Source organism: Cynara cardunculus (genome assembly GCF_001531365.2).
Source record: "Cynara cardunculus var. scolymus isolate 2C chromosome LG 14, CcrdV1, whole genome shotgun sequence".
Taxonomy (NCBI): Eukaryota; Viridiplantae; Streptophyta; class Magnoliopsida; order Asterales; family Asteraceae; genus Cynara; species Cynara cardunculus.
The window spans coordinates 8,016,456-8,032,779 of record NC_037541.1 but is presented as its reverse complement, the minus strand read 5'-3'; the positions used below and the strand labels follow the sequence as shown (position 1 = coordinate 8,032,779).

General features: G+C 32.6%; 1 protein-coding gene across 1 annotated transcript; it reads left to right on the top strand.

Moving 5' to 3' along the window:
- Window positions 1–5,401: 5,401 nt before the first annotated feature.
- Window positions 5,402–10,364, top strand: LOC112526536. The gene is made up of 4 exons (XM_025136860.1): window positions 5,402–5,742; window positions 7,505–7,663; window positions 7,777–7,885; window positions 9,886–10,364. Exons 1-4 carry the CDS (start codon window positions 5,422–5,424, stop codon window positions 10,119–10,121), a joined length of 825 nt encoding a protein of 274 aa, XP_024992628.1. The 5' UTR covers window positions 5,402–5,421; the 3' UTR covers window positions 10,122–10,364.
- The last annotated feature ends 5,960 nt before the right edge of the window (window positions 10,365–16,324 follow it).

The following is a 16,324-nucleotide window of genomic DNA, read 5'->3' as shown; positions in this document are numbered from 1 at the left end:
AAATTGTTTTACTATTCTTGTAGACCCTCAATGGACCAACACATCAATATGATACATACAATTCATCATGAATATTTATATATGTTTACCTGTATATAACAATTTTTTAACATTCATACATCAATATGATATTCGTCATGAATATACATTTTCACTGTAACATTCATAATGAATATACATATTATTCATCATGAATATTTATGTATGATTACGTGTATACAATAACTCTCTAGTATTTATATTAGTATGATATTTATCATAAATATTAATTTACATCATAATATTTTTCATGCATACACATATTATTCATCATGAATATATCATAGTTTCAACTCTACATACTTTATTTTTTCTTTCTTTTTCTTTATTGGGTTCTCGATTGATCTGGGTGAGTTTCTGAATCGTCTCGATTGATTTCCCGATTAGGTTATGGTTTTACACAAACAATCACACACAAGTCAATGGATAGGTTCTTGATTAACCTCGATTGGTGTCAATCGGTCCCAATAGGTTGTCGATTGATCTTGATGTGTTCTTGATTGGTCTTGATCCTTCTCGATAAAATATGAAAATGATAGTCTATGGTTTTATACACATAGAAATGATAAATCAATTGATAGGTTCTCGATGGAAAATAAATGTGGTAGGTTATGGTTTAACACATATAAACATATACTAAGTTAATGGATGGATTCTCAACCATTCATGATCAGTCTCGGTAGGTTCTCGCTCGGTCTCGATAAGTTCTTGCTCGGTCTCGATGGGTTCTCGATCGGTCTCGATGGATGTTGGGTTACGGTAATGAAGAACGTGGTGCCTTACGATGTTGAATAAAGTCTTGAAGGTGATGTCGAGTTACAGACTTACGGTGTCGAGTTGTTGTACTCATTTGAACGTACATAAATTTTCATGATGAATATATATCATTTCACGTAAAAAAACAGTTAAAACGAAAAAAATCTATAAAAAGATAGATATTATATTGAAGAGCATGAATTTTTTTAATGTAATTTGTTTGATTAAAATATTAATAATTTTTAAGATAATTGACTTTAGACTTTTAAGTAGGTAAAAAAAAATTAATTAAAAAAGAAAATAAAAAGTCAAAAAAGGTTGGTGCAGATTGAAATTATATATACATATATATTTATCCCTAATTATCTTAATTAATAGTTTTAATTGAAACTATATTTAATATGAGTTATTGGATCAAATAAAATGAAAGACCGAGATCAATCCCCGCGTTTACAATGAAAATTGAGTTTGCATTTGAATTTTCCTTTCTCTCTATACACACACACACACACACACACACACACACACATATATATATATATATATATACATGTGTGTGTATGTGTGTGAAGAGGGGGATCTAGTCATTTAAGAACTCTAAAATTTGTTAGATATTAATGTTTATTAATCAAGAAAAACATGTTCAACCAATTGTAATTTTTATTTTTATTTTCCAAACATAAATTTCGGATTTAATTTTTCAACGAGAAGTTGTGTTAACATTTTTGTTTTTGTTTAAAATAAAATCTTATATCACATAGCATCACATTGATACACCGTTAATTAAAAGAAAAAATCATCAAAAATCTAACGAAGTAAACAATAAATAACCCCCCCCCCCCATACACACACATATATATATATATATATATATATATATATATATATTCAAACAGTAATATTTTGTAAATATGCAAGAATATAAATATCATATATGATTTAAACACATGTTACATTGACAACATATAGACGTTTAATCATATATGATTAAACACACCTAAAGAAGTGTAATCATGTATGATATTGAAACTTCTCACCTTCTCCCAAAATGTTTATCTTCTCCCATGATCCTTCTCCCCTCTCTCTACATATATATGCCCGTGTTAATCATTTGAAAACTATAAAATTTGTTAAATATACATCTTAAGTCATTAATTTAAAATAATTAATGGTATTAATCAAGAAGATAATTATCATTATTCAAATAAAAATTAATGCACTTTTTAAGAAATTTCATACTTCTCTTTCTCTCTTCATAATATTCATACACAATTAAAACTGCACATAAAGTGAACACAATGTAAACAAGCTTAAGAATTTTTTTTTGCTACAGTATTCACAAGATTCACATAGTGTTCATAAAGTAGTAGATTTAGATTTACTTTTACTGATTTAATTGGTGTTCACAATATATTCTCAAGTTATATCAAATTTCGTAGATTTAAAGTGTTTTCGTAATGTGCTCACAAACTATAAAAATATTATAAGAACATGTTCATAATGTGTTTATCTTGTATGCACATTCAATTATGCGTATACATGTATATTATAGAGAGTGGGGGGTCAGAGAAAAAATAAAAAGGAGAGTTTTAAATATATATTATATTTTATTTTCAACTAGTTTTTATGGTCTAAATTGGAACAAATAATTTCATGAATTAAAAAGTCTGAGAATTTAATATACCTTAAGGTTTTGTTTCATATGATATCTTTCTATCAAAGTATAGTATTTAATGTATTGATTAACATATATTTGTTTCTCATTGAGTTTGTTTCATATGTATCATGAACCGAGTACCCATGAAACAAATATATATGTTGATTACTACATTAAATTCTATTCATAGATGAAAAAATCATATGAAATAGCACATGATACAGTAGTTCTCAAAGATTTCATAATTTTAAGAGTTCTTAAAAGGTCTCCACATATATATAAGGTAACTTCTTTTGAGAACCTATAAAATCATGATAATCTTGAAATGAGAAAAAATCATATGAAATAATATCTTAAGATAAAAGTTCTCACGATTATCACAATATATACAAAAGAACTGGATAAATTTATTTGATTATTCTGTGATTTAATATTCCATTAATATTTATTTCTTTCTCAAAAGCAAGTAAAACAATTGACGTCCACACTTCATCCTATCCAAAATACAACTTGGTTTTGGTCGGTTTCCTCTTTTCTACATCTATTGCTTTCCCAAGAATCATCACTAATAGTTGATAGAAGCTTCCATTTTATAAAATTTTTGGTGGAAACCTTCATTTTTTATACATTTTTTGTTTAAAACATTGTTAGAAATTACAGTTTATTTTTTTTTAATTTGTTGGAGGTTTAAATGTTTTACTGATATAATTAAGGTTGCAATTTTCAAAATAGAGAAATTTTACTGATATAATTAAGGTTGCAATTTTCAAAATAGAGAAATNTTTTACTGATATAATTAAGGTTGCAATTTTCAAAATAGAGAAATTTTACTGATATAATTAAGGTTGCAATTTTCAAAATAGAGAAATAGTTGTAGGTGGATAAATTTATCTTTGTGAAACTTTTCTGTCAGTTCCACCAATCTTCCTAGCATTGTTGTTTGATATCACTTTAGTTTGATTGACTTAGTTTGAGAACTAAAGTTGCACACAAGCTTGCTAAGACAACTCTCTGACAATTGGTATCCGAGTCAGGTTCGAGGCGACGGCGAACAACGTACATGGATTCAAATATTAAGATTTATGAGGAGACCTAGGGACGGGAGTAGTCTCATCATAAGGGGCCAGCACTCAATATAAGAGCTGAAGGTGATAAAAGGAATTGATGGCCAGCCTGAATCCTAGAGTTGTTGATGTGAAGAAGTCCACCGAAGATTTAACAAGAAGGATCAATGACCTTGATCATCATCTTGAAGACATTCACTAGCAACTTGGAGTCTTGGAAACGAACGACATGGATGTCCAAGAAGATGTCATGACCACGTTTGGTATTATCAAGACAGAGTTTTGCCGAGAAGTTGAGAGTCTTCGAGGCATTATACAGAACGAGCTAGCTGCTTTGTGCACACAAGTTGAGAGGATGCAAAAAGAGCTAACCAACTTGAAGAAGTTCATAGTGACATAAGAATGTGGAAGAGAGCCTTCGTACAGCCTAAAATCTTCTGGAAGTAGGAGAAATTATTAGGTTTTATAACGTGTTCAGTGTTGGGATTATCAATATGATGTTCCAATTTAGGTGAATCAGATCATGTTAGGGTGGATGATTGGGAGTTTATGAATGAATGTAATGGTAGATACCCTCGTAGGTATGATATGATATGTAAGAGGTTTCGAAGGTATCGCTCCAAGATTGATTTCAGATTTACCCAGCGCTAATAGGTGAACTTTATGTGCTCTACCATGGGATGCATGCTATGTATAAAAATATATTTTATTCATATATATATATATATATATACATACTAAAAGGGTATTCGCGCAATGCAACAAGACACATCTTAATTTTAATGTTCTATTTTATTATTTGTCTATGTCGATGTTATAATACGATTTTATGTGTTTTTAAGAAAGCAATAATGATTTTATTTTTGAATAAAATATAAATTTGAAAATATCATAAAAATTTGTAATAAATATATCAATGTTAATATCAAATCAACTATTTTTGATATAATAATACAATATTTTATAAAAATAATAATTAAGTATTTCGTTAGAATTCAATGATTATTCTAATTATATTTAAAATGAGATATTTATCATGTATTTGATTATGTTTATCTACAGTTAGTTACACGAATTCAGATATGGAGCTTTAATAAGTTGTACTTACGCACAATCTACTTGCAATCTTGAGTTTTAAGTAATATGCATTAATAAACAGTACTTTATACATAAAAAATAATTTTTAAGAGTTTTTGTCAAATGCTTTATAATATAGTATATATATATATATATATATATGTGTGTGTGTGTGAGAGAGAGAGATGTGATATTATGAAGGATAATATGTGTATATGTTATATATTACATGTATATGGTGTAAAGGAAAAAAAATCCATTTCGTCAGAAGAATGATGACAAAGAGGTGGTGGGAGCTAAAAATCCCTATCTAAGTACAATTAGCGTATTATTATACTTAACATAATGCACTCGACAATATATCATGTTCTCAATAAACTTGTTAGCTATATTTAGCTATACATAATTTTTACCATTGACTCGAGCTTATTCTTTCTTTATAGATAAAAAATGGAATTGATAATAGAATTTCAATACCTACAGATGATGTAAGCAGCAAAGTATTAGCCATTGTATGAAAAACCAAACAAATGTTTTGGTATATTTTGTTAATATTAGGTATTTGTCTGACCTTTTAAAATACAATTCATAGATAGACATAAGATTAAAAATGACAAGGGTTCAGATCTTTTTTTATATTAAAAAAAATCAATAGAGAGGAAAAAGAAAAAAAAAAAAAACACGTGGTTGTCACGCAGTCGTTGGCAATGTCTGAGGAAGATTCCATGTTGTCTACCGGAAACTGCAAGGAAGCACGTGAAGCCAACGATTTCTTCACCTATAAAAACCCAACATTCTTTCACTCTTCACAGGATACTTTAACCAACCATGGATCCCGGCCAACGGACTCATCAGAATGTCGTCGTCATGCGCCATGCGGACCGGATTGACAACTTCGAGCCACTATGGACGGAGAAGGCTGCTAGGCCATGGGATCCACCTTTGGTCTTCGAGGGTAAGGTTAGGGCATTCTGTACCGGTAAGAAATTCAACAACCTAACTTTTCCGATCCATCGTGTCTTTGTATCACCGTTTCTCCGGTGCCTTCAGACCGCATCTGAGGTTATTCATGCTCTCTGTGCCGTTAATGATGATGTGACTCACAAGACCTCTGCCGACGGTGTTGTCATCGATCCTTCTAAGCTCAAGGTCGTATTCTCATCACTTGTTTTTCATATTATTATTATTTGATTTCGTTTTTCTTAATATCGATTGTTTTTGTAAACAAAAGGCTAACAGAATCATGGATTGCACCTGATGTGCATCATCTAACAGAATTGGGCCCAATGTCTTCATATATATAAGTGACTGATATGCACAAAGGAGATGATTCTGATCCTTAATTTCAATCTTTGCTTGTTTTATTTGCTTATAGTTTTCTCAGTTTTGAGATCGAATAAAGTGTTAACTGTTAGAAGATTGTGATCCTGATGATCAAGGTGAATTTGTGGTCAGTTTTTAGGTTAATGCTTAGAAGGGATCTATGAGCTTGATACAGTTGGACGTTTTGTTCATTGATTAGAGGCTTGAAGTTTTCATTAAGCTTAACATTAAAGAGTAATTACAGTAATTAGTTGTTTGATTGAACATGTTCAAATAAGAGAGACTCTTTGATGGTAACCTAGAATTGAACTCCACCCTAGAGTATCCTTGGTGAGCTAACAAGGATATGTTGACAAAATTTTCAACCTTCTCGGATATGGTTTCTTGAATCTTTTTAACATAAAGTAGTTAGTTGTGATCTAGCAGCCATCATTGATGTTCTTAGAAAAGTGTCCATCCCTCCTTGCCCTTGATGTCGAATAGAAGAAGTCTATCATGTGGTGTTCTAAGTTCCTAGGAACTATCACACCATGCTTTGGGCTTGGAACAATTGAACTCATTATATATGTCTTATCTTTGTAACGTGTGGAAAAAATAGAGATTGTGGGGCATGAGATAAGATCTATCCTAGCTCACGGTTTGACTATTGGACCCGAGCTTGAGCATAGTGTGGGTCAGGCTCGACAACTCAGCAAATTCAAATAAGCCGGACCCACCGAGTCAATTTGAGTCGCGATTAATTTATATTGACACCCCCTAGAAAACATTAAGTGAAACTAAGTATTTAAGTGATCTTCTAATGATTGCTATCTTAAGTGGGAATTAAACTGATATTTAATCAGATATGGAAGCTGTTGACTTAAATATGTAGAATTTAATCCTTGGTAAGTATTACTATTCTAAATGACCATCTTCACTGTTTCCATCGTGACAATTACTCAAAAAGGATTGGGATGTTACCTTCTAGCTGAAAAAAAGCAAATTGATGAACACAAGTTGAGAAAAATTGATTATTCCCATATCATCTTTTAAAATGCTTAATTAATCAAGTATTTGCTATTGAAGCAGTAAGGATGCCTAACATCTAGCAGGCCAATTAAGTGGCACTAACTAATCAAAGGGGTGAGAGGATATTTAACGTGTAGGTGGCCACTTAAATGGCCCTGAATGGGGATATCCAATCACTAGTTTATATCTATTTAGCTCAATTGTGTTAGCCTCTTAGAAACCTTTAATTTCTTGACATGATTCTTTTTTTTAAATTTATTTAAGTTCTTATTTTTGGTTGTATACAAGCTCATAGAAACCGAATAATACAAGCTCATAGATACCAAAAGTATACGAACACGAGCCTTAACTTTTCAGGCTTGGCAAGTCACAAGCCAGACTAGCTGAGGCTTGACTCAGGTCATATACATTATACATCTCTACTTGATGCAATAGAGATAGACATTTCATTTAGTGACACCTTTCTTTGTTATTGCATGTATTAGAAAAGAGTTAAGAATCTAAACACCCACTCTCTCAACCCAACCCAACCCACCCCACCCCACCCCACCTCCTGGTTTGACATTTTGACGTGTTGCAGGTGTCTGTTGAGTATGGTCTATGTGAAATGCTGAACAAGCGAGCCATACGGGCTGAGAATGCACCTAAAGATGGAGACTTTGCCTTCAATATTTCAGAATGTGAAGCAGTTCTACCAGAAGGATCAGTGGATTCAAGTGTAGAACGAGTTTACAAAGAGGTTATAAGACCACAAATCTCTCACCACTTTCAATTGAGAATGTAGTAGATAGATGAGAAATTTCAGAACTGTTGTTCTACTAACACTATTTATTTGACGATAAACGCTATCAGCTGCCAAAGTGGGAAGAGTCAATAGAGAGCGCTAGAGACAGGTACAAGAACATTATCAAGACCCTTGCGGATAAATATCCTACCGAAAACTTGTTGCTTGTTACACATGGTAAGTGTTAGTTTCTCGTTCCTCAATTTGAGTTTCATGCTAAGATGTTCTTTTTTCTGGACCCCCAAGTCACCATACACGAGTGTAGGATTCAAACTCGGACATGTAAGTTATTGTAATTATGCTCCAACATCTAGAGCTCCAACCCCTAGCGCACTTACTATTTACTAGTCTTTTTTCTTTTCCTTTTCACTCACTTTTGCACAACTCAAAGATTTTCCCGGAAATAACTGCTCTACACTTTAACGTAGAGGCCAGGACAGGTCAGTATAAATCCCACCTCCCCTGATCTTGCTTTTGAGTGAGATATACTGGATTTGTTTGGTTTTGTTTAATAACAATCAAGTAGATTTTCTTATTGTGTTACATTAAAAAACAAGTGTCTTACAATATTTCACTTTCAATATTCGAGTTCTCGACATCTGAACAAGCTCCCTCCCTCTAACCTCTTGACTATACTAGTAGGACTATTTGCCTACAACATTGATCGACAAGGATGGTGCCTGATGGGTTTGAGCTTGGCTCCAAGGAGGAATAAAAATCCCCTTGTGGCCATGGAGGTTCAAATGCGGTGACTCCGGGCTATTTGCAAGCAGATTAGTCGCTTCGCATAGCGGGTTGGATATCCAGGTTAATCAGGAAATAAAAAATTAAAAACAAAACCATCCTAGTTATCCCACCCGAGAGATGGAACAAGGGGTAAGATGTATGCAAACTTGACCACTATCTCAAATAATAGAGGGATTGTTTCTATGAAGACCCTCGACATGTAAAAAATGTGGAGGGAGAGTTAGTTTTTACATTTAAAAAACCAAATCAAGCCTGTATATCCCATCCAAAGGTGTAAGATGCAAATTTAACCTCTACCCCAAAGAATAGAGCAACTTTTTCCATGTGAAGACCCCCGTCATGTGGAATGTGTGTGAAAAAGAGAAAGTATTTACATTTAGAAAAGCATCCAAAGGTGGGGATGGGGGGTAAGATGTACCCTCAAAGAATAGAGAGGTTGTTTTCATGAGAACCCACCAAATATAAAAAGAGTGTGAGAGAGAGAGAGAGAGAGAGAGAGAGAGAGAGAGAGATAGTTGTTACATAGAAAACCAAATGAATCTAGCATATCCCACCCTTCAGGTAAGCTATGCTGTTATATCGGTCAGAATACGAAATATCGGTCAGGACCGATATTCGATATATCGGTTATATCGGTAATATATCGGTGATATATCGGAAATAGCGGTTAACATAATATTTCTTAGAATTATATATATAATATGCATTAATTAGAGTTTAGAAATATAGTTTCAAAGTCTGAAGAGATCGAGAAGAGAGACCGAGAAGTCGAAGTTGAAGACTTGAAGTCGAAGTCGAAGTCTGAAGAAGAAGTCGAAGTCGAAGTCTGAAGACTGAAGTTGAAGTCGAAGTGTGAAGAAGAAGAAGTCGAAGTCTGAAGACTGAAGTTGAAGTCGAAGTGTGAAGAAGAAGTCGAGACTCTGAAGTTGAACGTGAAGAAGTCGAAGTCTAAAGAAAGAAGAAGACGTTGTGGAACTATTTTAAGATTCAGACCTARTTTAATTATCAGCCCAAAAAATTAGGCATATGGAATAACAAATTTAAGTTATCAGCCCAAAAAATTAGGCCCATGAAATAACAAAATAAGTTATCAGCCCAAATTTTAAACCTTATAAAATCGGTATATCAAACCGATTTTTACCTCAAAATATCGCTAAAAATCGCTAAATATCGGAAAATATCGCCGATAATATCGTTCCCGATATTTTGACTGATATTTGAGTTCCGATATTTTTTTTTCGAGCGATATCCGATATATCGCCGATATATCGACGATATATCGCAATATTGAGGTAAGATGTAAGCAGAACTAACCTCTAGCTCAGACCATAGAAATTGTTTCCATGAAAACACCGATGTGTGAAAGAGAGAAAGTTAGTTGTTACATGTAAAAAAACGAGCGCCTTATAATGTTAGAATTTCTAATGCAGGGGAAGGCGTTGGGGTCTCGGTTTCTGCATATGCACAAGAAAATTTGAGAGTGTGCGAAGTAGACTACTGTGCGTATTCGGTCCTGCAAAGAACAATTTCAAGTGAAGATTATGAATCACTTACGGCTGGAAAATTCGAGCTGTGTGCGACTCTAGGCCAAAATGGCATTTATTTTGAGCCCATTAAAGCGGCTGCTGATGAAGTTGTCAAGGAACCAGAACCGCCGATATCGTAAAAATGCTGATCGGATCACCGGATATCAACAGTTCATGTTAGCCTCTTGGGTTGGGAAGAAAAATGTTTTACTGGTTTTTATTTGGTGTAATTTAGTGAAAGTTTTGCAATTTATTTGCAAATCAGGTGGTGATTCTGTTGTGGCAAAAGAGGGTGTTTTGTAGCATGGTGTCAAGGGAGTCTCCCATTGGAATTAAATAAGAATGCTGGATTTTGGTTGGCAGCTTTGTGAATTTGGACCAAACTTCTTTTTACTAGCGGTATTGTAGCCTTTGGTCTTCTAATAAGTCAGGGATTCAAACCTCACCAAAAGTGAGAAGGGTATGCGAGTTTATTTGTTGCATTTGCCATATATAAATATTATATATTTAAAAAAAAATTGTAAATTTGGTACGTGGAACATGATGGGATATGTCAACCATATGTTAGCTCATTGAAAAAGCTTCGTTAAATAAGTTATTAATAGACATGAAACCGAGTAACTAGTTGGGCCCGGTTATGATCACTGGCACAGTGGTTGTAGTCGGTTTTGGATGAAAAAATGTACTTATCTTAAGTGATGTAACCGATAGATAATTGGTTACCGATGGTCAATTTCTTATTATATATAAATAATAAATACATTATAATTAATATTTAATAAATAAAAGAGTAAATTACGTTTTTCGTCTTTGTGTTTTGTTAAAAATTGTAGATTTCGTCCTTGCGGTTTTGAAATTTCGATTTTCATCCCTATGATTTGTAATTCAATTTTATTTTCGTCTATAAGAGCAAAACACTACATTTAAGTATAAAGGACTAAAGTAGAAATGAATTGTATACATAGAGACAAAAAAAGCAATAAATTTCAAATCATAAGAACAAAAAGAGTAATAAATTTTAAACCATCGGAATGAAAATCATAATTTCAAAACCATAAGGATGAAAATCATAATTTCAAAACCATAAGGATGAAAATAGAACTTTTCAACAAACCATAGGGACTGAAAACGTAATTTACTCTAAATTAAACAATGAAATATACTTCAATCAAATAAGCTTTTATTTATTCGAGCAATACATGATGGTCATCTAGGATTATCTGAAGTATTTTCGATATAATCGTTTTTTTTTTCTCTCCAAATTTTACTCTTAGTAACTTCTATGTTCGAAGCAAGATGTTTTTTAATTAGTTCACGAATTACAAATGTTTGGAAAAGTTCTGCTGATATTCTGTGAGGCAATCTACATCGATATAATCCAAGTAAATGGCTCACGACAGTCACTAACCACCCTGAATAATTGACCTGTTTACCAAGCAGAATCTTGCTAACTCTTCCATCTTTACCTTCCCACTTTGACAGATATGAGGCTGAGTAGTGTTGTCTACTTACAGAGGAGAATCTAATTACTTATCATGCCAAAAAAAAAGTTATCTTTACTGATAGACCACAAGGCGTGGGAAAAAAAACAAAGTCCAATCTTTAACTATAAACAGAAGTTTGGGGACCCGATGCTATGCCATCCCATGTTAATGTTGGACTTTCGGAGTATGTGATTCCTTCTTCGTCCGTTATTCCTCTTCGACACAAGCAAGTTCTTTCTTTATGGAAGAAGTGTCTTGAATTTGATCGTAGTCATCCAAATAATCGTTGAGGAAAATGCAAACCTCAAGCATATTCAAGTGTAAGTGCTTCATTCGTTCCAAACACACCCTACTACCAAAAGAAAAGGTAGATTCCAAAGCGGTTGTGTTAGTAGTAGGGGTGCTCAAAAACTCGACCAACCCAACCCAACCCAACCAAACCTAATGCAAAATAACTCAACTCGAAGCAACCTGATATCTACTCCAGTTGTAAAATCTTCGAAACGTAGGTATTGAGTTGATATTGGATTACTATTATTTAAACTCAACTCAACCCGATGAACCCGATATCCTTTTATTTGTTGGATTTAGTATGATTGTTGAGTTTTTATTAACATGTACATTAGAAAATTACATTATCATATATACTCTTTATATACATATATTTTTAATCTATTCTCCATCTCTATATAACTCATTCGTATATATGTTCAGTAACTGTGAACATATATATGTAAAGTGAGAAAATTAGTTGAATGTGATATATGTAAGATTTAAGACGTACGAATAAGTTGTATCAAATGGTTGACGATGAAAAAGAAATTATGAGTAGAGAAATAACCTATTAAAATACGTATTCAAAGTTAAGAAAATATATTAATGTACCAAAGTATCAACCCAACCAACCCGACCAACCCGTACGGTTTAGGTTGGGTTGGGTTGCACTTTGGTTTGTGTTGGGTTGCGTTAAGATTTCTCAAACCGCAAACATTGGATTGAGTTGTTAAAATGTCCTCAACTCGATCAACTCAACCCATGAGCACTCCTAGTTAGTAGTAGGTGTTTTGCCATGGTGATGAGAATCGAAAACTGGCTTTCGTTTTCTTTCCATCATGCCAAGATATCCAGGTGATTAAAATCGTCAACAATAAATAACCTTAAAAAAAGTTAGAATCAATATGATATGCAATTAATTGTGGTCACTACTAGTTTTTTGACGTTCGGTATTTGTGAGACTGTATTACTATAAAGTGTTAGTGCAATACTTTTCCCTTTACTCTTTACGCTCACAATATTAGTAAATTGGCTCTTTCGCTTTCCATTTACCTAAAGCGTCAAATTGTGTTTTATCTTTACGTAATTTAGTATTATATGTTTCAGATAAACTATAAAGCACACATTTAAAACTGACAATTGATTTTTCTACAAATTCGAGATCCTCTTCAGTTGGGTAATAGCAATTATCAATTATCTCTATTCTCGTCTCAGCTGGGGAATATGATCACATCCCCATAAGGTTTTTCCCATTAATGTGAAGTATTTTAAATCAAATGTGTTAAACACGAAACTCAATTCAAAACGATCCATGTTTAAATCTCATATATTTCTAAAATTTTGCTTTTATGGTGTATCAAATATTCGTATGCGAAAAAATCACAACATTATATGTAATTGTTTGATCAAACGCTTTTAGCTTTCCATATTTTTTGATCTAAAAAAAGACAGATCAAAAAAGAAAAAAAAAAGTATACAAGAAATGACAAAATAATGCTTTTAAATCAAAAATATATTAAATCTAATTTTTTATAAACAATTTATTTAATAATAAATATTTAATAGACGGGATGGGGATCGCATTGCCCTACCCTAGCCCCATCCTATCCTCGGTCCTCGGTTTTGTGGGGAACCGTCGGCCTCGTCGAGACGGGTATATCGGGTTCCCGATACCTGATGTCAATTTATAAACCCTAACACCTACATCTTCACGATATCTTCTATATGATTGAGTTATTAGCTTAGTCTTACAAAAATCAATATTATTATAAATCTAAATGTATGGCAACTTTCATTCCCCCTTGCTATGGGGTCACACAAAGGGTATGGAAAAAAGCATCACCATATATAGGTTTGAAAGCCCCTAATTTTCAATATATATATATATATATATATATATATATATATATATAAAATGCAAACTATCCAATTTGTACAAACCATGCAAACCATCCTTATCCGTCGATTTTATTGTTTAATCTTATGAAATTTTTTCATGAAATTGTTTAATCTTGTGAAATTGTTTCATATAATATTTTTCTAATGAAGTTGTTTAATATATGGTTATGAAATTGTTTGATATAATACTTAATGAAATTTTAATGAAACCGTTTCATGTATTTCTCTAAAATTAAAAAAATGAAGATGATAATATACATGATTAACACCCTCCACAATAAAAATTATTAATCAACCTCTCATAATTACAAAAAAATAAACAAAATAAAAAATTATGATTTGTTGAATAAGATTTGTACGGTTTGTACAAATAACGTGGTTTGCAAAGTAAACCTCCTCTCTTTCTCTCTCTCTCTCTCTCTCTCTCTCTATATATATATATATATGGTATTATCAGATGTATTGCTCAAAGAAATGCTAATTATTTTTAGTATTTTATATAATTCGTTTCAACTAAGCAGGTAACCAAATCGCTCAAATGCAATCGTGTGTTTTATCATTGACCACTTCGTTGGTTTAATCCAATGAGCCGTCACATAAAGATACAATTGAGGTAAATTGTGCAGAACACTCTAAACATCGTACGTCAGAGTGACATAAGTTACCAAGTTTGAAATAAATCTTGCATTTCTGTTTATGAAATTTTTCCATAATTTAAAAGCATCATGTTTTAAAGTTGAACGACTTGACGGTATGTCTATTGAAAGGATGTCTGGATCCACTTTGTCAGTTGAATATTGTTAAAGTTCCTGAATGACAAAGGCAATTGAATCACCAAATTTGCTTGCATCATCCGACATATCTCCGCATTATACATCCAGATAATGGTTGGTGTAAGTTTTCGCTTGCGACAATTCCATTGGTTTTTTAATCTGGGAAATTTGAATGTAGCGTTTTATAGTGGAATTTCTCTACGCCGTAAGAACACTACAATCTCTACATTGTGGTCTTCTTATTTAGCTAAACATCCTCACCAAAATGAATTGTTCCCAGACCAAGGCTTTTCGCTTATGATCTTAGATTAGTTCGATAACACAATAATCAGGGAGTTGAGCTCCCAAACTATTGAGAACGTTAGACCTAATTTGAGGTCCATCGGTTTGAGAACCAAAAGACTTGTAATGTCGATTTTTCAATTTCAAATATCTGGAAATAAAAATGAACTTTTATTGAGCTCAAAAACTAAACCATAACATAAAATATGAGAGATATTGGGAGAGCTTGTGTGAAAAGAAAAAAACTAAAACCGTTTTATTTATGCTATAAATAAAAGGGTAAAAAGGTAATTTTAGTTAGTTAATCAATTAAAAGCCAAAAAAGTTCAAAAAAGACCAAGAAAAGACAAAAGGGTCACAAAACAACACCAATGAAAGCGTGACACGTGATAGGGAGAAATTTTAAAACACTAATTGTTCGGTTATGGAGACCCGATATGTAAACGATTATGGAGGCCCGGTTGTGGATAAGTTTAGGTTTTAAATGGTTTGACTGATTGCGTTGAGTAGTTACGTAATTGGCCCGATAGGTTAACGTCATAACTAGTTATTGTCGAGACCTTCCGGTTAAGTGGAACCTCTTACAAGATCCAATCTGATTTGCCCATGTCTATTCATAAACCAACTTATAAGCTGGCTTTTTAGAATTTTCATAAGATCCAGTCTGATTTACCCAATCATTTTAAGTATTTTTACATTTTCATATTACTTCTTGGCTAATATTTCTTCCAAACATGAATATTTTATGTAACACCCTCAAATCAGGTAAGAACGACTAATTTAAATTTTCGATAATACATCAAATAATGAATAAGATCTTTTCTAACAGTTAAAAGATGATTACATAGAATGGCAGTCTAAGATTTAACATCAATAAATAATAAACCAAACCATACACAAAGTCAAGATTAGGGACGAGTATTACTAAAACTCAACAACACATGTTATCTCCAAAAATATGGAAGACGTCCTTGAGTGGCTAAATCTTGCTCGTGCCTCTTACTAGCACTTATCCTATCATAGTCTCGCTAGTACCAATCTCAGTAAGGACCTCATACACGTGACGACAAGAAAAACTGTTAGGCTTAAAGCACAATGAGCTTGAGTAGTTTTCATCATTAATATAAAACGGTAAAACTAGAAGAATGCTATTTAAAATCATCATTTCCAAAATGAAATGTATTTACTATAAAAACAACATATTTCCCAAAACCCACCATTTTCATGATGAAAACACCTATTTAACATGTATCCAAAACCCAATACTCATACAAAATGCAAACAAAGTTTAATATTCAAATAATGAAAATATGGATAAAACTTCATTACCAAAACATCTAAATATGGATAAGTTCCAAGATATCAAAATAATAAATTATTGATACACTCCATACCTAAAACAACACCGAAAATATGGATCATACACTATCCAAAAATAATATCTTGAGATCTGGATCCATCGAATGTGGTGGAACACAAAAGCAGGCAACGTATCAACATTGTTAAATTGTATCTCAAATTCATTGACTTCAATGCCCACTATAACAAGTGTCACCTCAAGTACTCAATACATTTATGTCTACTCCATCAGGTTTCACCTCAAGAATACAGAATCTTAGTGCCCATTTGTTC

Bases quoted from the DNA above. Each gene is read 5' to 3' on its own strand.
- LOC112526536 (XM_025136860.1), top strand. From the start codon at position 5,422: ATGGATCCCGGCCAACGGACTCATCAGAATGTCGTCGTCATGCGCCAT. The intron at 5,743-7,504 runs GTCGTATTCTCA...GACGTGTTGCAG, and splicing joins TCGATCCTTCTAAGCTCAAG to GTGTCTGTTGAGTATGGTCT. The intron at 7,886-9,885 runs GTAAGTGTTAGT...TTTCTAATGCAG, and splicing joins CTTGTTGCTTGTTACACATG to GGGAAGGCGTTGGGGTCTCG.